Source organism: Nerophis lumbriciformis, linkage group LG27, assembly GCF_033978685.3.
Source record: "Nerophis lumbriciformis linkage group LG27, RoL_Nlum_v2.1, whole genome shotgun sequence".
Taxonomy (NCBI): Eukaryota; Metazoa; Chordata; class Actinopteri; order Syngnathiformes; family Syngnathidae; genus Nerophis; species Nerophis lumbriciformis.
The window spans coordinates 6,471,341-6,495,000 of record NC_084574.2 but is presented as its reverse complement, the minus strand read 5'-3'; the positions used below and the strand labels follow the sequence as shown (position 1 = coordinate 6,495,000).

Sequence of the window (23,660 nt, the reverse complement as noted above, 5' to 3'; positions counted from 1 at the left end):
TTCCTGTAGCAGCTTCACGCCCTCCTTTTAGTGCTATTGCCTGACCTGCTTAAAAAATTTAACTCCACCTGGTTGTCGTGCCTTATTTTGAGTTGTTTGTTGTTTTCCTGCTTTACTTCCTGTCTTGCGCTGTTATTTTGGTGGCCCTTCTGTTTTGTTGGTGTTTTCCTGTAGCAGCTTCACGCCCTCCTTTTAGTGCTATTGCCTGACCTGCTTAAAAAATTGAACTCCACCAGGTTGTCGTGCCTTACTTTGAGTTGTTTGTTGTTTTCCTGCTTGACTTCCTGTCTTGCGCTGTTATTTTGGTGGCCCTTCTGTTTTGTTGGTGTTTTCCTGTAGCAGCTTCACGCCCTCCTTTTAGTGCTATTGCCTGACCTGCTTAAAAAATTTAACTCCACCAGGTTGTCGTGCCTTATTTTGAGTTGTTTGTTGTTTTCCTGCTTTACTTCCTGTCTTGCGCTGTTATTTTGGTGGCCCTTCTGTTTTGTTGGTGTTTTCCTGTAGCAGCTTCACGCCCTCCTTTTAGTGCTATTGCCTGACCTGCTTAAAAAATTGAACTCCACCAGGTTGTCGTGCCTTATTTTGAGTTGTTTGTTGTTTTCCTGCTTGACTTCCTGTCTTGCGCTGTTATTTTGGTGGCCCTTCTGTTTTGTTGGTGTTTTCCTTTAGCAGCTTCACGCCCTCCTTTTAGTGCTATTGCCTGACCTGCTTAAAAAATTTAACTCCACCAGGTTGTCGTGCCTTATTTTGAGTTGTTTGTTGTTTTCCTGCTTTACACCCTGTCTTGCGCTGTTATTTTGGTGGCCCTTCTGTTTTGTTGGTGTTTTCCTGTAGCAGCTTCACGCCCTCCTTTTAGTGCTATTGCCTGACCTGCTTAAAAAATGTAACTCCACCAGGTTGTCGTGCCTTATTTTGAGTTGTTTGTTGTTTTCCTGCTTTACTTCCTGTCTTGCGCTTTTATTTTGGTGGCCCTTCTGTTTTGTTGGTGTTTTCCTGTAGCAGCTTCACGCCTTCCTTTTAGTGCTATTGCCTGACCTGCTTAAAAAATTTAACTCCACCAGGTTGTCGTGCCTTACTTTGAGTTGTTTGTTGTTTTCCTGCTTTACTTCCTGTCTTGCGCTTTTATTTTGGTGGCCCTTCTGTTTTGTTGTTGTTTTCCTGTAGCAGCTTCACGCCTTCCTTTTAGTGCTATTGCCTGACCTGCTTTGTATTGGCAAACAAGGCTATTTCAGTTGTGTGGATGCTATCCTTTTGTTGATTGTCATGTCATGTACGGATGTACATTGTGGACCACGCTGTAAGTCTTTGCTGTCGTCCAGCATTCTGTTTTTGTTTACTTTGTAGCCAGTTCAGTTTTACTTTCGATTTGCATAGACATCCCTAAGTTTCATTGCCTTTTACTTTCCCTTTTGTTAATTTTTGGTTAAAGCATTACATACCTTTTTGCCTGCACACTGTCTCCCGCTTTGCTCTGCATATTGGGATCACGACAAACCATCCTCGACGCGTTCCGACTTCTACAAAGCAATTAAGTACGTGCTGCTACCTACTGATATGGAGTACTACATGGTTACCCTGCCAAGCTTTATACGCCACAGACACTAGACAACGGCACATTATTTGCCGATTATAATTATTGATTTGCAAAGAATATTTGTTCGACCAATTAGGTGAAGTTGCATAATTTACCACAGCACACCAGACAATATTTTACTGTAGTGCCGGGCATGTAATGGTGGATATTTGGTGAAAATGTTGCATAGATTATGTTTTACAAACCATCTTCAAGTCGCTTTCTGACCGTCTCTTCAAGAGGTGGAGTGGCTTCACTTCCACTGAGTCTTCTCCCCGTCATCTTTGTTGTAGTTTTTAGCATTTCTTGATGGAATCTACTTACAGATATACGAACCCCGTTTCCATATGAGTTGGGAAATTGTGTTAGATGTATATATAAACGGAATACAATGATTTGCGAATCATTTTCAACCCACATTCAGTTGAATATGCTACAAAGACAACATATTTGATGTTCAAACTGAAAATAATCATTAACTTTAGAATTTGATGCCAGCAACACGTGACAAAGAAGTTGGGAAAGGTGGCAATAAATACTGATAAAGTTGAGGAATGCTCATCAAACACTTATGTGGAACATCCCACAGGTGTGCAGGCTAATTGGGAACAGGTGGGTGCCATGATTGGGTATAAAAACAGCTTCCCAAAAAATGCTCAGTCTTTCACAAGAAAGGATGGGGCGAGGTACACCCCTTTGTCCACAACTGCGTGAGCAAATAGTCAAACAGTTTAAGAACAACATTTCTCAAAGTGCAATTGCAAGAAATCTAGGGATTTCAACATCTACGGTCCATAATATCATCAAAAGGTTCAGAGAATCTGGAGAAATCACTCCACGTAAGCGGCATGGCCGGAAACCAACATTGAATGACCGTGACCTTCGATCCCTCAGACGGCACTGTATCAAAAACCGACATCAATCTCTAAAGGATATCACCACATGGGCTCAGGAACACTTCAGAAAACCATTGTCACTAACTACAGTTGGTCGCTACATCTGTAAGTGCAAGTTAAAGCTCTACTATGCAAAGCGAAAGCCATTTATCAACAACACCCAGAAACGCCGCCGGCTTCTCTGGGCCCGAGATCATCTAAGATGGACTGATGCAAAGTGGAAAAGTGTTCTGTGGTCTGACGAGTCCACATTTCAAATTGTTTTGGAAATATTCGACATTGTGTCATCCGGACCAAAGGGGAAGCGAACCATCCAGACTGTTATAGACGCAAAGTGTAAAAGCCAGCATGTGTGATGGTATGGGGGTGCATTAGTGCCCAAGACATGGGTAACTTACACATCTGTGAAGGCACCATTAATGCTGAAAGGTACCGTATTTTCCGCACTATAAGGCGCACCTAAAAACCACAAATTTTCTCAAAAGCTGACAGTGCGCCTTATAACCCGGTGCGCTTTATATATGGATTAATATTAAGATTCATTTTCATAAAGTTTCGGTCTCGCAACTTCGGTAAACAGCCGCCATCTTTTTTCCCGGTAGAACAGGAAGCGCTTCTTCTTCTACGCAAGCAACCGCCAAGGTAAGCACCCGCCCCCATAGAACAAGAAGCGCTTCTTCTTCTACTGTAAGCAACCACCCGCCCGCGTAGAAGAAGAAAAAGCGCGCGGATATTACCGTACGTTTCATTTCCTTTGTGTGTTTACATCTGTAAAGACCACAAAATGGCTCCTACGAAGCGACAGGGATCCGGTTCATGAAAAGACGCAATCTCTCCATCCGCACACGGATTACTATTTCACAGCAACTGATATTCCTGTGAACCGCACTGTGGATACAACGGGAGCACGTACGGTGAATATTCGCACCACAGGGAATGAGAAGTCATCCTTCACTGTGGTTCTAGCTTGCCATGCTAATGGCCAGAAACTTCCACCCATGGTGATATTCAAAAGGAAGACCTTGCCAAAAGAGACCTTTCCAGCCGGCGTCATCATAAAAGCTAACTCGAAGGGATGGATGAAGAAAAGATGAGCGAGTGGTTAAGGTAAGTTTAAGTTTACGCGAAGAGGCCGGGTGGCTTTTTTCAGCAGCTCCGTCCATGTTGATATACGATTCCATGCGCGCCCACATCACGCTGGTTTTAATATATTATTAAAGTTTGACTGACCTATCTGACTGTTTTTTTGACAGTACTTTAGCGCAGTTAGATGCGGCTTACAACACGGGGGCGGCTTATAGGTGGACAAAGTTTTGAAATATGCCGTTCATTGAAGGCGCGGCTTATAACCCAGGGCGCCTTATGGTGCGGAAAATACGGTACATACAGGTTTTGGAACAACATATGCTGCCATCTAAGCGCCGTCTTTTTCATGGACGCACCTGCTTATTTCAGCAAGACAATGCCAAGCCACATTCAGCACGTGTTACAACAGCGTGGCTTCGTAAAAAAAAGAGTGCGGGTACTTTCCTGGCCCGCCTGCAGTCCAGACCTGTCTCCCATCAAAAATGCGTGGCGTATTATGAAGCGTAAAATACGACAGCGGAGACCCCGGACTGTTGAACGACTGAAGCTCTACATAAAACAAGAATGGGCAAGAATTCCACTTTCAAAGCTTCAACAATTAGTTTCCTAAGTTCCCAATCGTTTATTGAGTGTTGTTAAAAGAAAAGGTGATGTAACACAGTGGTGAACATGCCCTTTCCCAACTACTTTGGCACATGTTGCAGCTATGAAATTCTAAGTTAATTATTATTTGCAAAAAAAAAATAAAGTCTATGAGTTTGAACATCAAATATGTTGTCTTTGTAGTGCATTTAATTGAATATGGGTTGAAAAGGATTTGCAAATCATTGTATTCCGTTTATATTTACATCTAACACAATTTCCCAACTCATATGGAAACGGGGTTGTATGAAAAGTCCCGTAATAAAGTTTGATTTAAAGAGTTGATTCTTTAGTGATTCTCAACTAACTCTTCATTTTACAAAATGTTTGTTTTACAAACCGTAGACCGAATAAAAATATTAATTCGTTTACTAACCTTGTCTTTGTGAATGAACGTTCCCTCCACCCATGCAAGATTCAAGATTGTTTATTGTCATATGCACAGTTAAACAGAAAAGTTTGCCGTACAATGAAAAATTGTGTGTCTCGTAGCTCTTTTTTTTTTTTGCTGTAATTTTATTATTTATTATTATTTTATCGTCTTATGTGCCCTGTGCAGCATTTCGGTTAACGGAAGTTGTTTTACTGTGCTATATAAAGAAATCTTGACTTGACGTGACATCCATTTTGTCAGAATCAGAATCAGAATCAGCTTTATTGTCATTACGCAAGGTAACGAGATTGAGGGCTGATCAATATCCGGTGCTCATTAAGTCAACAGAGCGGTGCTGCAATTAGCCACTATGCTACTTTTTGTCCTTTTTAAGCTTTTCTATTGACAAACCGTGTTCAAGAACCATTTAGATTTGTAAATCAAGGTTCGACTCTATCTAAATTTGTAGTCTGTTTTGGCACAATGTTACTTTCTATATGTTTTTTTTAATACAGGCAATGAACAAGTTACTACAATTTGTTCGAATTAATAGCCAAGGGAACATGTGTTTAAGCCCTTGCCTTACAGTGCATCCGGAAAGTATTCACAGCGCTGCACTTTTTCCACATTTGTGTTATGTTACAGCCTAATTCTAAAACTGAATACATTCATTTTTGTCCAAATTTTTTTTTAACACACAATGTGAAAAGGTGGTTTAAAAATTATAATACCAGTAATAATTTTGCAGTGGCGTTCAACGCGTCGCCGTCACCTGAAAATACCCAAAGATAGGTGTGCCAAGCTTGTGGCATCATATTCAAAAACACTTGAGGCTGTAATTCTGCCAAAGGTGCATCAACAAAGTATTGAGCAAAGGTTCTGAATACTTATGTACATGAATAATGTACAGTACAGGCCAAAAGTTTGGACACACCTTCTCATTCAATGCATTTTCTTTATTTTCTTGACTATTTACATTGTAGATTGTCACATCAAAACTATGAATGAACACATGTGGAGTTATGTACTTAACAAAAAAAGGTGAAACAACTGAAAACATGTTTTATATTCTAGTTTCTTCAAAATAGCCACCCTTTGCTCTGATTACTGCTTTGCACACTCTTGGCATTCTCTCCATGAGCTTCAAGAGGTAGTCACCTAAAATGGTTTTCACTTCACAGGTGCGCTTGAAGCTCATCGGGAGAATGCTAAGAGTGTGCAAAGCAGTAATCAGTGCAAAGGGTGGCTATTTTGAAGAAACTAGAATATAAAACATGTTTTCAGTTATTTCAAATTTTTTTGTTAAGTACTGCGATGAGGTGGCGACTTGTCCAGGGTGTACCCCGCCTTCCGCCCGATTGTAGCTGAGATAGGCTCCAGCGCCCCCCGCGACCCCAAAGGGAATAAGCGGTAGAAAATGGATGGATGGGATGGATAGAATATAAAACATGTACATAACTCCACATGTGTTCATTCATAGTTTTGATGCCTTCAGTGACAATCTACAATGTAAATAGTCATGAAAATAAAGAAAACGCATTGAATGAGAAGAAGGTGTGTCCAAACTTTTGGCCTGTACTGTAGGTGAATAGATTTGCTAAAATAAAAACAAACAATTCCAAACTGTCATTGTGGGGTCTGTAGAATTTTAAGGATAAAAATGAATGCATTCCAGTTTAGAATAGGGCAGTTACATATCAAAATGTGGCTAAAGTGAAGCGCTGTGAAAACTTTTGAATGCACTGTAGATACTTGCTGATCATAAGTCTCATAATAAATACCGTTTTTTTCGGAGTATAAGTCGCTCCGGAGCAATGTTCCCTCTAATTGTTCATGTGTGTGAGCAAACACAAAAACTCCCTGAGCATTCAGTGGAGCCCATGTGAGCAACATCACACGTGCACACTGTGGCTTGTCCCTTTCAGGGTCGCGGGGGGTGCTGAAGCCTATCTCAGCTGCATTCGGGCAGAAGGCGGGGTACACCCTGGACAAGTCCCCACCTCATCGCAGGGCCAACACAGATAGACAGAAAACATTCTCTTATTACTATAATCAAATGAGAGCAGTCGTTTCCATGAGGTTATTTTCTAATATAAGTGTTTAGGCCCACTTACAATGACAATAACAAAAAATATTGTTTTTCATGAACTGTGTACTTGTATTGTTTGTCTGGGTGGAGGTCCTGCTTTGGAAATAATTTGTACCCCTTTCAGACATTGCATTTAGTTCCCATTAAAACATTCACATGTTGCACAATGAGATGTAAGCGGGGGATTATGTGTACATTCCTGCAACTTCCTGTTTGTAAAAAATATATTTTTATTAGTATTTATTTATTATACTAACAGCATTTCATGATTAATATTTATAAATTAAGATTCCTAATAAATGACACTAGAATAAGGACACATTTGATTGGTAAATCATAGTGTAACGACCTGGAATGACACTTTATGTGCGGTGTTGGAGTTGTCCGACTTTTTGTGTGGCTGTAAACGCGTCACTGTCTAAGTGCCATATGTGCATGTGTTGGCGCAAGCGAGAAAGAGTGAGCGGCTGCTGTTGATATAACAAAGTTGCTTTTGGTCTGGTTTGTACTGCAGAAAATGACCAGTTTTGCTAGATATCTTTTTTTTTTTACTAATGTTTTGGTGATGTGTTTATGGCCGACAATAAAGAGTTTTGCTCAGTAAAGTGATGGAAGGAATTCATGTCCTCAAAGCGTCTCGACAGACGTTACAATATTTGAACAATGATGGCGAAAACTGTTTTCTCTGTCGTGAAAATTGTTATGCGCTTATTTTTTTATTTGATTTTTGTGCGTGGCATAGATTTGCCGTGCGCAGAGGACGCTTGAGCAGTGCGCAATTGCACAGGCGTGCACCTTAGAGGGAATGTTGCTCCGGAGTATAAGTCGCACCGGCCGAAAATGCATAATAAAGAAGGAAAAAAAACATATATAAGTCGCACTGGAATATAAGTCGAGTTTTTGGGGGAAATGTATTTGATATAAAACCCAACACCAAGAATAGACATTTGAAAGGCAATTTAAAATAAATAAAGAATAGTGAACAACAAGCTGAATAAGTGTACGTTATATGAGGCATAAATAACCAACTGGTATGTTAACGTAACATATTATGGTAAGAGTCATTCAAATAACTATAACATATAGAACATGCTATACGTTTACCAAACAATCTGTCACTCCTAATCGCTAAATCCCATGAAATCTTATACGTCTAGTCTCTTATGTGAATGAGATCAATAATATTATTTGATATTTTACGCTAATGTGTTCATAATTTCACACATAAGTCGCTCCTGAGTATAAGTCGCTCCTGAGTATACAGGTAAAAGCCAGTAAATTAGAATATTTTGAAAAACTTGATTTATTTCAGTAATTGCATTCAAAAGGTGTAACTTGTACATTATATTTATTCATTGCACACAGACTGATGCATTCAAATGTTTATTTCATTTAATTTTGATGATTTGAAGTGGCAACAAATGAAAATCCAAAATTCCGTGTGTCACAAAATTAGAATATTACTTAAGGCTAATACAAAAAAGGGATTTTTAGAAATGTTGGCCAACTGAAAAGTATGAAAATGAAAAATATGAGCATGTACAATACTCAATACTTGGTTGGAGCTCCTTTTGCCTCAATTACTGCGTTAATGCGGCGTGGCATGGAGTCGATGAGTTTCTGGCACTGCTCAGGTATTATGAGAGCCCAGGTTGCTCTGATAGTGGCCTTCAACTCTTCTGCGTAATTGGGTCTGGCATTCTGCATCTTCCTTTTCACAATACCCCACAGATTTTCTATGGGGCTAAGGTCAGGGGAGTTGGCGGGCCAATTTAGAACAGAAATACCATGGTCCGTAAACCAGGCACGGGTAGATTTTGCGCTGTGTGCAGGCGCCAAGTCCTGTTGGAACTTGAAATCTCCATCTCCATAGAGCAGGTCAGCAGCAGGAAGCATGAAGTGCTCTAAAACTTGCTGGTAGACGGCTGCGTTGACCCTGGATCTCAGGAAACAGAGTGGACCGACACCAGCAGATGACATGGCACCCAAACCATCACCCAACCATGCAAATTTTGCATTTCCTTTGGAAATCGAAGTCCCAGAGTCTGGAGGAAGACAGGAGAGGCACAGGATCCACGTTGCCTGAAGTCTAGTGTAAAGTTTCCACCATCATGCTCATATTTTTCATTTTCATACTTTTCAGTTGGCCAACATTTCTAAAAATCCCTTTTTTGTATTAGCCTTAAGTAATATTCTAATTTTGTGACACACGGAATTTTGGATTTTCATTTGTTGCCACTTCAAATCATCAAAATTAAATGAAATAAACATTTGAATGCATCAGTCTGTGTGCAATGAATAAATATAATGTACAAGTTACACCTTTTGAATGCAATTACTGAAATGAATCAAGTTTTTCAAAATATTCTAATTTACTGGCTTTTACCTGTAAGTCGCACCCCCGGCCAAACTATGAAAAAAACTGCGACTTATAGTCAGAAAAATACGGTAGTATGCAGAACTCTGGTGGGATTTCCATAAGTCTTGTGAGCTATGATTGCAAGTTTATGTGCAACACGTGAGGTGCTGCAAACTTCAGTTGGTTTACAAATTGAGCAACCTCTCGGGTGTTTAAATGTTGCGGCTACGAGGAAATGTAGTGTTTTCATACATTATCTTCTTACCTTCAATTGGAGCAACTCCTCAAGGTCTTCCATCCTTTGTTGTGCACCTTGTCTTCTCCCGCGATCAAACTCGGCACTGCTGGCCGGGGACAGAGACCGGGATCGCTGCACAGGTGCACCCTGGGAAAGGTACGCCAAGAGAAGCGGTGAAGATTATCACATGGGCACGTACTTGTGCAACAATTAACATCTGTACATGCTGAGTGAACGCCAAAAGAAGGAGCATGGATGAAGGAATGAATGAAGCATCCCGCTCCCTCTTCACCTTGACAAAAAAAACAAACTACGCATTGTCGACTTTGGTACACACAGATGCTGGCGTAAACAAACGGGTTGCCAGAGGAATAGAAGCAAGCTGGGCTAGTGGGCTGCATAAAGCTGAGCTTGTGTGCGCGTGAGCAAAAGGTTTCTCTCTGCGACTGGCTAATGAGTATGTTCATTTCCATTTACATTGTTTCTTTGACAATAATGATGTCCCATTAGGGGAGACTAAAGGGGCTATAGATTCCAGAATGTGCTGGGCTTCATTACAAAAGGTGGGCAGGGAGGTCGCTCTAATTGCTCTACGAGGGGCCTCCAGGTTACACTTGATAGGACAACCGATTAGCGGGGAGGGGAGGGGTTGCAGTCTGCTCGCCAGCTCCTTCTCTATAAAACAAGAATAAACAAGTGGTGTTGCCATGCTGCAGAAAAAGGGAACAATATGCCGGCGGAATATGAATATGGGAGGATAGGAGGCGCCCTGTGGTGCCCAGGAGGCCTGACCAGATGGCGGCTAAAAAAATGCAGGGCGCCTTAATGCGCCGCAGTCCTTGAGCTGAAGTGGGAGTGAAGTGCAAAGAGGAAGAGTCTTAAATGAGACGGCGGATCATTAATTTGAGCTCCGATGGCCGTTAAAAGCTGCAAAACCACATACGGGTTACTCTTTGGTTAGGATTCTCAAACAAACTCTGGAGACGTGTATGTGTGGGAATGTGTGTGTGTGTGTGTGTGTGTGTGTGCGACGGCTACAGCTGACTCCAGTGACCTGGTGCGCCTACATGAGTGCCAACCATGTGTGCTTTAACTCAGCCTTAATGACTGCATGCAACTAATTAGCAGATTAATCTGCATACCCCTGATGAGGCACGTCAATTGGCCCGGCCTGTTCAAGTACATGGGGAAGGGGGGGGGAGTGAAGCAGAATGGCCAAAAGGGGAATCCCAAATAACAACCAAAAAAGGCCTATGCAAACGCTAGGTGAAGTCCTTTGCAAAATGCAAAAAATGTTTTTGAGGGTCTAAATGAGGCAAAGGAAAAAGGGTAAGTACCAAATTTGGACATATTACCCAATCAGTCGATTAACTGATGTGTGCAGTTGTCGATTGTGTGCACTGCCTGGCTGCAACCAGCAGAGGCGCTGTTGATTCAGTCCGAGAAGTCAGTTATTGGAAGTTGAGCTATAATGAATTGATCAATAATTGTTCCCGGTATCATACCTGCCAACTTTTGAAATCAGAAAAACCTAGTAGACAGGGTCCAGGGGCCACAGGCCCCGGTAGGTCCAGGACAAAGTCCTGGTGGGGGGTTCCTATGGTAATTGTAGTGTTTTAAGCCAAATTTGCTATGAAATGTATTACAGTACACAGCTTTAGGGAACTGACAAGCACAAGTGTAACATTTGAGCACGATTGCTTGGAGAAATCATGACTTCCACCAAGCAAAACATCTCAGCAGGGGCTTAACTAATTGCCTATACGCCATTAATCATTTGTCTGATGATTATAAAACTTTAAGGATATTTGTATTATATGTATGCTAGCTTGTCTTCCGGAGCATTGTGAACATAGCCCACATGGTTACTAATACAGAAGAATCACTTAATTAAATATTCAAACAGTGCTACTGTTCAAACTGTGTGTAATGTTACAGTGGCCAAAAATAATAAATATAATTGTTGATTAAAACCTCTGCCTTGTTTTAATTGAATATTTAGGCCTACTAAGCAACTGTATTTTAATGTTGGTCATTATGGTGGTACTTGGAGAGCCAAGTACTGTATTTTTCGGAGTATAAGTCGCTCCGGAGTATAAGTCGCACCGGTCGAAAATGCATAATAAAGAAGGAAAAAATATATATATAACTCGCACTGGAGAATAAGTCACATTTTTGGGGGAAATGTATTTGATAAAAGCCAACACCAAGAATAGACATTTGAAAGGCAATTTAAAATAAATAAAGAATAGTGAACAACAGGCTGAATAAGTGTACGTTATATGAGGCATAAATAACCAACTGGTATGTTAACGTAACATATTATGGTAAGAGTCATTCAAATAACTATAACATATAGAACATGCTATACGTTTACCAAACAATCTGTCACTCCTAATCGCTAAATCCCATGAAATCTTATACGTCTAGTCTCTTACGTGAATGAGATAAATAATATTATTTGATATTTTACGCTAATGTGTTAATAATTTCACACATAAGTCGCTCCTGAGTATAAGTCGCACCCCCGGCCAAACTTTGAAAAAAACTGCGACTTATAGTCCGAAAAATATGGTAAGTGGTACTTGGTGAAAAAAGTTTGAGTACCACTGCATACCTGCCAACTTTTGAAATCAGAAAAACCTAGTAGACAGGGTCCAGGGGCCGCAGGCCCCGGTAGGTCCAGGACAAAGTCCTGGTGGGGGGTTCAGGCTTCGCCCCCCGACGCAAAATGATTATTAGCATTCAGACAGGTTAAAATGTTGCTAAAACCATCACTTTTCTATCAGTCACAGTGACTTTTCAAAACAAAAATATTACAGCAAAAATCATATGGGTTGATTGACATGTTTATTCTGTAAGCTAACTTCAATAGTTTGAAATTATTTTGACAGTTAATGCCAGTTATCCTGTCAACCTTTCACAAGACTTCAATTTGTTAATTGAAAGTATAAAGAGCATAAACACTTTTTACAGTAAACAAATGGTAAAACAGTACTAAACAATTCCATAAAAAAAAAAATTGGTGTCATTATTAACTTTCTGTCCAAGCTTGTATAATCTACTGCCTTGTTCAATTGTAAAAAATATTCTGTGCCTAAAATTCACATTTCTATCACAATTATCATACTGTAAACATGGTAAGCTAACTTCATTAAAATTAATAGTCCTGTCAATAGCACGGAATTACAATTCAAATGTAGTTTTTTTGTAAGCCTTTCAAAAGAATTCAAAATATGAAAAATAAATCAAAATTAATTTAAGCCATCAGACACTTGAAAAGTGGCACATCCCATCTCTAATGTAATCATTTTAACTTTTCAACAGAAATAGCACTGCAAAAATATTAAGGACATACTTCTGTATTTTGGTAGTTATGCTGTAACATTTAACAAGATTTCTTCAACTTGGACTTGAAAGCATAAATAGTATAAACACTTTTAACAGTATAACAGTACTAAACAATTCCAATAGATAACATTGGTGTCATTACCTTTTTGTGGCTAAAATCCAAATTTATTCTATCAGATTGATCATATCTGTTTGGGCGACGAAAAACGTTGAAAGTTTTCCACTTGTATCGCTAGCAACGGCATTAGACTTGTGTTTTTTTGTCCCAACGTGGTCTTTTACATCGCTAATTCCTCCGTGTCCGATCGAAAAATCTTGTCTGCACAAGGTGCAATTCGCGTAGTTTTCACCCTTTTTGGAACGGATCATTATTTTGAATATTCTTCACGGAATGACTGCAGTTTTCTTTTCGGTTTAAGACTCCTTTGCGATTTTTCTCCGGCTGATTCCATGATCGTTCGCTCGTTTGGAAACAATGGCAACTGGTGCCTGGTGCTTGGCAGCGGTGCTATAAATAGCTTCGCGCATGGCATTCGGAATGGCTCGATAGGAAGTTACGGGAAGCAGTGTCGATTGTCATTGTTGTTACGCGATTTCGTGAATAAAACTTTAAAAAAAATTATTTTTTTTAATTAATGAAAAACCGTATTTTTTATCACTGCAACCGTAACCCGGAATAGGTTGATGAAAACCGTACTAATTACGGGAAAACCGGAGTAGTTGGCAGGTATGCCACTGTGCTAACGATGTTTAAAGTATACATTTACATTTGCTCGCACTTATTTTGAATGTGATCTATAATGTTTCCTTAGGCAAACAAACAACAGGAAAGCACAATGGACAACATCAATACCATCTTAGTATTTGGTTACATGTATAAACAATCAGAACAGCGAGGGGGACACCTCCTTTTCTTGCTGAAGCTTTAATGAGGACAGTGGTATAAATCACACCGCGAGTCAGACCATCTAGAAACATCTCCTGCCAAACTTAAGAGAGCGAACAGTAAGAAGATCAAAAGCTCAGTGTTCATAACGTACTGCTGGAGCGTTAAATCAGTCGGTGCCTGGGCCCAAGGCATGCGTGAAAGCAGCAGCACACGCCGGGCCCGCTCACAGAAGGAGGGGGGGTGTCCGGGACAAAAGGTTGGCCGAGAAGGAAGGGTCTACTAATAAATCACATGACTGTCAACGGACCATTGCCTTCATATCGCGTCTCCTGTGGCTTTGATCTGACGCACCAGCGCTAATTTGGGGGACGGGTGGACGCGAAAGCGGCTCGCACACGTGTCGTCCTAAGTGGCTAAAAGCACAATTCGTGTGGACGCTGACCCACCTGCTGCCTTCTGGCAGGAGAGGTGCAATGCAGGGCCTTGTCCTCTGGCAACTCACAATTACGCCTCCGGGATGCGGCGAGGGCCTGCTCAGGTACCGCTGCCTGTGTCGAGACAGTCAGTCAGTGTGGACGGAAGTTTCTTTGAGTTCATTTATGTCCAATACGTAGGGGTGTAACGGTACACAAAAATTTCGGTTCGGTACGTACCTCGGTTTAGAGGTCACGGTTCGGTTCATTTTCGGTACAGCAAGAAAACAACAAAATAGAAATTTTGGGGTTATTTATTTACCAAATTTGCAAAATCTTCCACCAAAAATATTTTTCTTAGTGGAATATTTGATGTGAAGTAATGGGAACCTTGGATTGGTCAATAATTCATAGTAACATTGATTTTGATTCAATATTATGTTTTGAGCAATGACAGTTTGAAAGAAGAAAAAAAAACAGCTTTGTTTTATTAGTCAACATTGCAACTTTTTCTAAATGACATTTAACCTTTGAGCTTTTTTATTTCACTTTTGTTATGTTTTAGTTTATTTTAATAGTATTTTTAGAATGTGCCGTGGGCCTTTAAAACATTAGCTGTGGGCCGCAAATGGCCTCCGGGGCACACTTTTGTAAAAGCAGAGCCTGGCGACGCATGCGCGTTTATCATAACTCTCTCTCTCTCTCTGTCTCTGCCCCACCCTCACCAATGCTGCTGTGTGCACAATTTGTTTTGTTTTTAACCCCTTCTTAACCCTGAACGTACATTGAAAATACACGCAACCCTAACTCAAAATGCCGGACATTTGAGGCATTTAAGAAACTCCGCCCTGACAGCTCCGCAAAAGAGGACATGTCCGGGGAAAAGAGGACGCATGGTCAGTCTATCCTAGCCCGTTACAAAAATACATATTTGACCACTTTTTAGCTGAGCTTCCCTTGGCGTTTCTAACCACTTTGCAAATTTTGCAAGTTGCCCTGTTGTCTTCCTTTCTCGTGAATAATTCCAACGTCTGTGCTGCTGATCGGCGCAGTGCGTGGTGACATCATGCCTGCCCACAGGTATCAATAAGGGAATTGTTAACAAAATTGTCAGGTAGGGGTGTAACGGTACACACAAATTTTGGTTCGGTACATACCTCGGTTTAGAGATCACGGTTCGGTTCATTTTCGGTACAGTAAGAAAACAACAAAAAATAAATTTTGGGGTTATTTATTTACCAAATTTGCAAAATCTTCCACCAAAAATATTTTTCTTAGTGGAAGATTTGATGTGAAGTAATGGGAACCTTGGATAGGTCAATAATTCATAACAACATTGCTTTTGATTCAATATTATGTTTTGAGCAATGACAGTTTGAAAGAAAAAAAGAAAAAACAGCTTTGTTTTATTAGTCAACATTGCAACTTTTTATAAATGACATTTAACCTTTAAGCTTTTTCATTTCACTTTTGTTATGTTTTTGTTTATTTTAATAGTATTTTTAGAATGTGCCGTGGGCCTTTAAAACATTAGCTGTGGGCCGCAAATGGCCTCCGGGGCACACTTTTGTAAAAGCAGAGCCTGGCGACGCATGCGCGTTTATCATAACTCTCTCTCTCTCTCTCTCTGTCTCTGCCCCTCTATGGCGTCACATTAGTGCCAAAAATCCGAGCGCATAAAAACTGTTATCGCGCGCTGATTCTCCACTTCGTGCGCGCGCGTGACACCCTTTTGCGCACGCGTAGTGCCTTTCTGCGCGCGCGCGACGCCTTTCTGCGCGCTCTCTGTGTACTCCTGGCATCTCTCCTCGCGCTGTCATGTTTCTTTTTGGCACTTTGGGGGTGGGTATGCTTAGACGGCCCCTCCTTTCTGATTGGCTGTGAGCATTTTTCATATGACCAATCATTCTCCAGCGTAGCAACGTTGTAGCCATCTTACCTCGGACATCTAGCCTCAATCATTACATTGATGTCAATGGTACATGTACTAATTAAATTACCATAACTTGCTCGATTTTCGACCAATTTACAAACGGTTTGCCTTGTTACAAATCTTATTACATGTAGATATGACATAGGATGCTGTACCTGTTGAAATTACCTCTTTCGCTTTAAGAAAAAAAGACTTAATTGTGCAACATAGTTGTGTAGGGTCAGTGTTAGTCAGTTCTCTGATTATTTTCAACTGTTTCAGAATACATTATTAAAAGCTATTTTTAACATTTTAAAAACAAAATTCAAAGATTATTTCATTAATTTTATGGCTGAATCAAAAGAAATTCCATAAATTAGAAAACAAATGTTCAAGAAGAAGTGAAAATATAAAATAATGTTATGGTTGGATGTTATTGCTGGTGGAGCAGTTCTGGCTGAAAGATGTGATTATGGTGTTTGTTGTCTTATTATTTATTTGGCTCACATTTTGTATTACCCTGTATTGTGTTTATGTGGTATGAAATAACCTTCATCAGCGCGCGACATTTTTTTATCCACTTCTTCCTCCGTAAATCTTGATACATATTGACGATGACCCGCCCTGCTATACTTCTGATTGGCTCTGAGCATTTTTCAGCATTTTTCGCCTGACCAATCAGAAAGAAGGGGCCGTCTAAGCATACCCGCCCCCAAAGTGCCAAAACGAAACATGACAGCGCGAGGAGAGATGTCCGGAGTACACAGAGAGCGCACAAAAAGTCACCACGCGCGCACAAAAGGGTGTCGCGCGCGCACGAAGTGGAGAATCATCGCGCGATAACAGTTTTTATGCGCTCGGATTTTTGGCACTAATGTGACGCCATACCCCTCCCTCACCAATGCTGCTGCGTGCACAATTTGTTTTGTTTTTAACCCCTTCTTAACCCTGAATGTACATTGAAAATACACGCAACCCTAACTCAAAATGCCGGACATTTGAGGCATTTAAGAAACTCCGCCCTGACAGCTCCGCAAAAGAGGACATGTCCGGTGAAAAGAGGACGCATGGTCAGTCTATCCTAGCCCGTTAGCTGCTAGCATGCCCTGTGTTGTGCCTCGGTGTGCATTGTTTACACAACGTGCGTTAGGCTACTTAATATGTCCGTGTGGAAACTCGTTCGGTACACCTCTGAACCGGAACCCCCGTACCGAAACGGTTCAATACAAATACACGTACCGTTACACTCCTACCAATACAGTAACAATTAAACAGTAGTAGCAAGAACTTACACGACTAAATGATTTCTACCACAAACTACAAAAAAAAACATAGCATGAATCAAACGCATCAGTCAGCAAACAACATTGGAGGGAAACAAGGGTATCTGTCCTGTATTCACAAGGAATGATGCACATTTTACCCTAGATCGGGGGTCAGCAACCCGCAGCTCTCGACCCACATGCGGCTCTTTAGTGCCGCCCTAATGGCTCCCTGGAGCATTTTTATAAAACGATTGAAAATGGAAAAAGATGGAGGGAAAATACAAACAACAACGCAACAGTTTGTTTACATGTAAAAGCTTCCACTCCTTTGTCTCATTTTGTCCACCAAAAGTTTTATACTGTGCAAGAATGCACAAAGGTGGGCTTGGTTGATGACTTGTTGGAGTGCTAATCAGGCATATTTGGTCAGTGCATGACTGCAAGCTAATCAATGCTAACATGCTATTTAGGCTAGCTGTATGTACATATTGCATCATTATGCCTCATTTGTAGGTATCCATCCATCCATTTTCAACCGCTTATTCCCTTTGGGGTAGCGGGGGGCGCTGCAGCCTATCTCAGCTACAATCGGGCAGAAGGTGGGGTACACCCTGGACAAGTCGCCACCTCATCGCAGGGCCAATACAGATAGACAGACAACATTCACACTCACATTCACACACTAGGGCCAATTTAGTGTTGCCAATCAACTTATCCCCAGGTGCATGTCTTTGGAGGTGGGAGGAAGCCGGGGTACCCGGGAGGGAACCCACGCAGTCACGGGGAGAACATGCAAACTCCACACAGAAAGATCCCGAGCCCGGGATTGAACCCAAGACTACTCAGGACCTTTGTATTGTGAGGCAGATGCACTAACCCCTCTGCCACCGTGCTGCCCCATTTGTAGGTATAATTGAGCTCATTTAATTTCCTTTACTCATGTCCTCTTTGTATATAATTTGGTGTTGCATGTCTCATGACACATTATCTGTAAGTAATATTGGCTGCATTATAGATAGTTGTGTGTGTGCCATGTTGTTCCAGACCACAGCAAACATTACCTAGCTTGCCAAGGATTGTAATAAATCTATTAAAAGAAGACAGCTTGCCGTTTCCTTTAACTTGGACACACACATCTATACTTTTGGCCATTAAAAGCCAGTAATTTCCAGGAGTTATCGCACCTTCTGAGTAGCCTCTAATTTACTAATGTTTTCTAATGTTGTAAAAATGTGTAGAATAAATATTACATTTCAACATTTCTGTCAACGAAGATTTGCGTCACCCTGCGACACATAATCACTTTGATAGTAGGCTATTATAGTTAATATAGACACTTGTATCATGTGTTGGCTTCATTATAAGACATATATACGGCTTTTCATTTTTTGCGGCTCCAGACAGATTTGTTGTTTGTGTTTTTGGTCCAATAAGGCTCTTTTAACGTTTTGGGTTGCCGACCCCTGCCCTAGATGAAAGGACAGACAGAAAAGTGGAGACAGTGGGCTGGTATTCTTTTAGCACTGAAAAGGGTAAACATTTGGTTAAACATGCACCACTTGACAAATGGCCAAAGGTAAGGATGTGCATGTCCAAGTTAAAGGAAACAGCAGGCTGTCTTCTTCTAATGGATTAATTACAATCTTTGCAAGCTGGGCAACGTTTGCGGTGGTTTATAACGGCACACAAACTGCAGACAATATTGCATACGCCAAGAGACAAGCAAATATAAATTAAATACACAGAGGACATAAGTAAAGGAAATTAAATGAGCTCAAAGAACCTACAAACGAGGCATAATGATGCAATGTGGACATACAGCTGGCCTAAATAGCATGTTAGCATCAATTAGCTTGCAGTATGCAGTGACCAAATATGTCTGTTTAGCACTCCAACAAGTCAACAACATCAACAAAGCTCACCTTTGCGTATTCACGCGCAGCATAAAAACTTTGGTGAACAAAATGAGACAAGGGAGTGGCATAAAACACATCTTTCTGTGGCAGCGTCGGAGAAAGTTGGACATGTAAACAAAGTGAGTTCAAGGACCGCTGAAATTAGTGGGACAAAACGGCGCTCGCCAAATACTCTCATCAGTGAAGCATGTTTAATACAAACAGTGGGGTTTCTAACATTTAGGAAGGTTTGTGTCATGTTTGTCCTCCTACAGAAACTGTATTAAAACAAAAAATAAATGTTTCCCTAATCTTTTTCCATTATCATACTTTTTTTTTTTTAAAGCTCCAGGGAGCCACTAGGGCGAGAGCCGTGGATTACCGACACCCAGTCTAGACCATACTTGCCAACCCTCCCGGATTTTCCGGGAGACTCCCGAAATTCAGCGCTTCTCCCGAAAACCTCCCGGGACAAATTTTCTCCCGAAAATCTCCCGAAATTCAGGCGGACCTGAGTGACGTGTCGACAGCCTGTTTTCACGTCCGCTTTCCCACAATATAAATAGCGTGCCTGCCCTACAGCTAGAATTCACCAAGTCAAGTATTTCATATATATATATATATATATATATATATATATATATATATATATATATATACACCGTAAATATATATATACCGTATATATATATAATTTAAAAAAAATAAAATAGAATTTAAAAAAAATATATATATATACATATATAGCTAGAATTCACTGAAAGTTAAGTATTTTCTTATATATATATGTATATAATAAAATAAATAAATAAATATATATATATATATATATATATATATATATATATATATATATATATATATATAGCTAGAATTCACTGAAAGTTAAGTATTTTCTTATATATATATATATATATATATAATAAAATAAATAAATATATATATATATATATATATATATATATATATATAGCTAGAATTTACTGAAAGTTAAGTATTTTCTTATATATATATATATATCATGAGGGACAGAGACAGCGCACAGTGCATGTGGATCACATGTTACCATGGCGAGAAAACATGGAGAGACTGCCAGTTATCTAGTCTCCACCAGTTGCAGAAAATGTGCCATCAGTACAACTGGACAGTGCTGTTTCAGTTCCATCACCAGGACCATCAATGAGTCAGACACAAACTAGTCTCATCATTGAACCAGATTCAAGGGCTGCTGAGTTGCCATCATCAGAACCCAGATCACCCACAACAAAAACCCCACCAGTGATCCGCAGGTACCCAGAAAGGTTTCGAGTACCACCAAAAAAACTGAATCTCTGAAGACAGAAAAAACATTTTGTGTTAAAGATGTACAAATACTGTTTGTATAATAAGCATGTTATTGTTTACAAATGAGGGTTAAGAGTTCAGTACTAAAAATAATAATGTGGCTTAAGTACAGTTTTTTAATTGAGCTGCTGCATTTTTTGGTTGGGTTGTTCATTTCTTTTGAGTAACTTCTACATTTCTAAAAGGGGAGGAATTTAATAGAGTGATCTATGTTTGTCTGTTGCCATCTCCTGGTGAATGTTGGCTATAGCGTACTGGGGGTTACTTTTTGGTTGGCTAACGATTTACGTGGTGTTGCGCACCTGACATCAAGTGTGTGAGTCTGTTCTGATTCTGAAGTATACAGTAAAGAGACGTACTTCATCCCCTCGCCTGTCTGTTGCCTCCAACTCAAGATATTACAACAACATTGCTCCATGCGACTCTCCAGGTCCGCATGGAGCTGGAGGGGGCGTGGCCTCCAGGTCCACCTGAATTTCGGGAGATTTTCGGGAGAAAATTTGTCCCGGGAGGTTTTCGGGAGAGGCGCTGATTTTCGGGAGTCTCCCGGAAAATCCGGGAGGGTTGGCAAGTACGGTGTACCGGTATATGTGTAAATAAATGAACACTGAAATTCAAGTATTTCTCTTATTGATATATATATATATATATATATATATATATATATATATATATATATATATATATATATATATATATATATATATATATATATTTATGAAATACTTGACTTGGTGAATTCTAGCTGTAAATATACTTCTCCCCTCTTAACCACGCCTCCCCCCCACCTCCCGAAATCGGAGGTCTCAAGGTTGGCAAGTTGCAAGAACAGTGCCTGGTGAATCGGAAGCCAACTTCAGGTGTTGCCTGTGATATTACTATCGATAACTTTACACCCCTACTGTTTACTATCCAAACAGCAACTTTTTTCAGCACCTCGGCATCACATTTACTGCTGCAGCCACTGTGCGCCCGGCTGTCAGCCGGTGCTGTGATTTAAGAGCAACATTACCATCTCAGAGCAGACCTCAGGCTTTCTGGAACCTTCACCAGCAAACATGAGTGATAATGTGCTCATCCTGTGGGCAGTCGTTCAACTACTGGATGCTCTCACATCAAGCACCATCGGGCAAGACGGGGATTGTTCTGCCATGAAAAGTTCTGGTAGTTTAAAGTAGCGCTACTTAACGGAATTGTTCTGGAAATCACATTTTACGAAAGCTGAAATCCCTTATTTTGCATGTAATGTCAATGTAAGGCTTTGCCAAACTACAAATGTTTACCTCAACATGACTAATGTATTTATACATGAAGTAATCAAAAATGTGTTTACGAAAGTCAAAAGGTCCTCTAAATTGCTGTTTTTAAAATGCTAGTCAAAAATCTTCTATATGACAGGAGTTTTCTGCTGTTTTTAGGAACCTAGTAGTTAGAGTGTCCGCCCTGAGATCGGTAAGTTGTGAGTTCAAACCCCGGCCGAGTCATACCAAAGACTATTAAAAAAATGGTACCCATTACCTTCCTGCTTGGCACTCAGCATCAATGACAGAAAAATTGTATGTAAATTATCAAAAAACTTTCCGTTCTTTGAGTTCCCAATGAACAGACAAGAGGCTGTCTTGGTTGCACCAAGCAAAGGCTTGGAAAATTCCATTGTGTACGATGGGAGGAGACGGGAGGGCGGTTCTCTATTGTCATCGAAGACCTGCTCAAGCTGAATCCAGGACCAGACCAAGCCCGAGGCATCTTTTTCTTTTGTGTTAATGTGACCGAAAACAATGACTGTTTACATACTCCCCATTCCTTTAGAAACAGATGTTATGTAAACAGGGAAAGTCCAAATAAAAAGAGGTGGGGTACAATCTTTCGCCAGAGCGTGGGTGACACTGTAAGAGGTTACAGGTCGATGGCGTCTCTCCTCAATTGAGCAAAATATAATTCTGCCTCTGTTTAATTCGTTGCCTCTTGTCTTGTTTAATAGATGTCATCAATGTTTGAACCTGACAATCAAGGGTTGGAATTGGGGGTTAAATCACCAAAAATTATTCCCGGGCGCGGCCACCGCTGCTGCTGCCCACTGCTCCCCTCACCTCCCAGGGGGTGATCAAGGGTGATGGGTCAAATGCAGAGAATAATTTCGCCACATTGTGTGTGTGACAATCATTGGTACTTTACTTTAAGCGGTTTGCTGTTTTTAAGGAGCTAGTGCAAAAAACAGCAATCAATTATCATCTAAATTACAGGAGCAGGCTGCAGTTATAAAAGACTAACTGCAAAAATGCCAGTCAAATGTCTACATGACAGAATCATTCTGATGTTTTTAGGGCCCAACTGCAAAGTGCAAATCAAAGGTTCTTTATATCAGTGGTTTTCACCGTTTTTTGAGCCAAGGCACATTTTTTTCATTGAAAAAATCCGGAGGCACACCACCAACAGAAAACATTAAAAATGACAGTAAAAAGTTGTTGGATATTACTTTAAACCATAATCAAGCATGCATGACAATAGCTCTTGTCTCAAAGTAGGTGTACTGTCACCACCTGTCACATCACGCCGCGACTTATTTAGAGTTTTTTTTGTGTTTTCCTGTGTGTAGTGTTTTAGTTCTTGTCTTGCGCTCCTATTTTAGTGGCTTTCCTGTTTTGTTGGTATTCTCTTGTAGCAGTTTAATTTCTTCCCTGAGCACTATTCCCCACACCTGCTTTGTTTTAGCAATCCAGAATATTTAAGATGTTGCTATCCTTCTTTGTAGGGACATGGTTGATTGTCATTTCATGTTCGGATATACTTTGTGGACGCCTTCTCTGCTCCACATGCTGTAAGTCTTTGCTGTCGTCCAGCATTCTGTTTTTGTTTACTTTGTAGCCAGTTCAGTTTTAGTTTCATTCTGCATAGCCATCCCTAAGCTTCAATGCCTTTTCTTGGCGGCACTCGGTTTTGTTTATATGTGGTTTAAGCATTAGAAACCTTTTTACCTTCACGCTGCCTACCGCATATTGTGATCACGACAAAGCAACCTGCTGCCACCTACGGATATGGAAGAGTATTACACGGTTACTCTGCCGAGCTCTAGACAGCACAAACACCCAAAAACGGCACATTATTTGCGGATTATAATTACTGGTTTGCAAAAAAAAAATTTAACCTAAATGGGTGAAATTACATCATCTCCCACGGCACACCAGTGTGCTGTGGCACAGTGGTTGAAAAACACTGCTCTATATTACAAGAGTTTTCTGCAGTTTTGGGTCTATGCTGCAGAAATGTTAATGGTTTCATAAACTGAACTTGTCGCCCGTTGAATAGTCTAGGTTTATATGAGATAATATTGTTTT

At 40.5% G+C, this 23,660-nt stretch overlaps 1 protein-coding gene across 3 annotated transcripts in view; it reads right to left on the bottom strand.

Moving 5' to 3' along the window:
- The window catches only part of cntln (centlein, centrosomal protein), a 432,451-nt gene that overhangs the window by 329,515 nt on the left and 79,276 nt on the right, over positions 1-23,660 (bottom strand). For 2 of the 3 annotated variants that reach the window (XM_061922942.1, XM_061922943.1), the window contains 2 exons: positions 13,943-14,044; positions 9,284-9,403 (listed from right to left, as the gene is read on the bottom strand). In XM_061922942.1, the coding sequence (XP_061778926.1) occupies positions 9,284-9,403; positions 13,943-14,044 (222 nt within the window). The remainder of the gene's footprint in view (positions 1-9,283; positions 9,404-13,942; positions 14,045-23,660) is intronic. The other variant, XM_061922945.1, reaches the window with a different exon arrangement.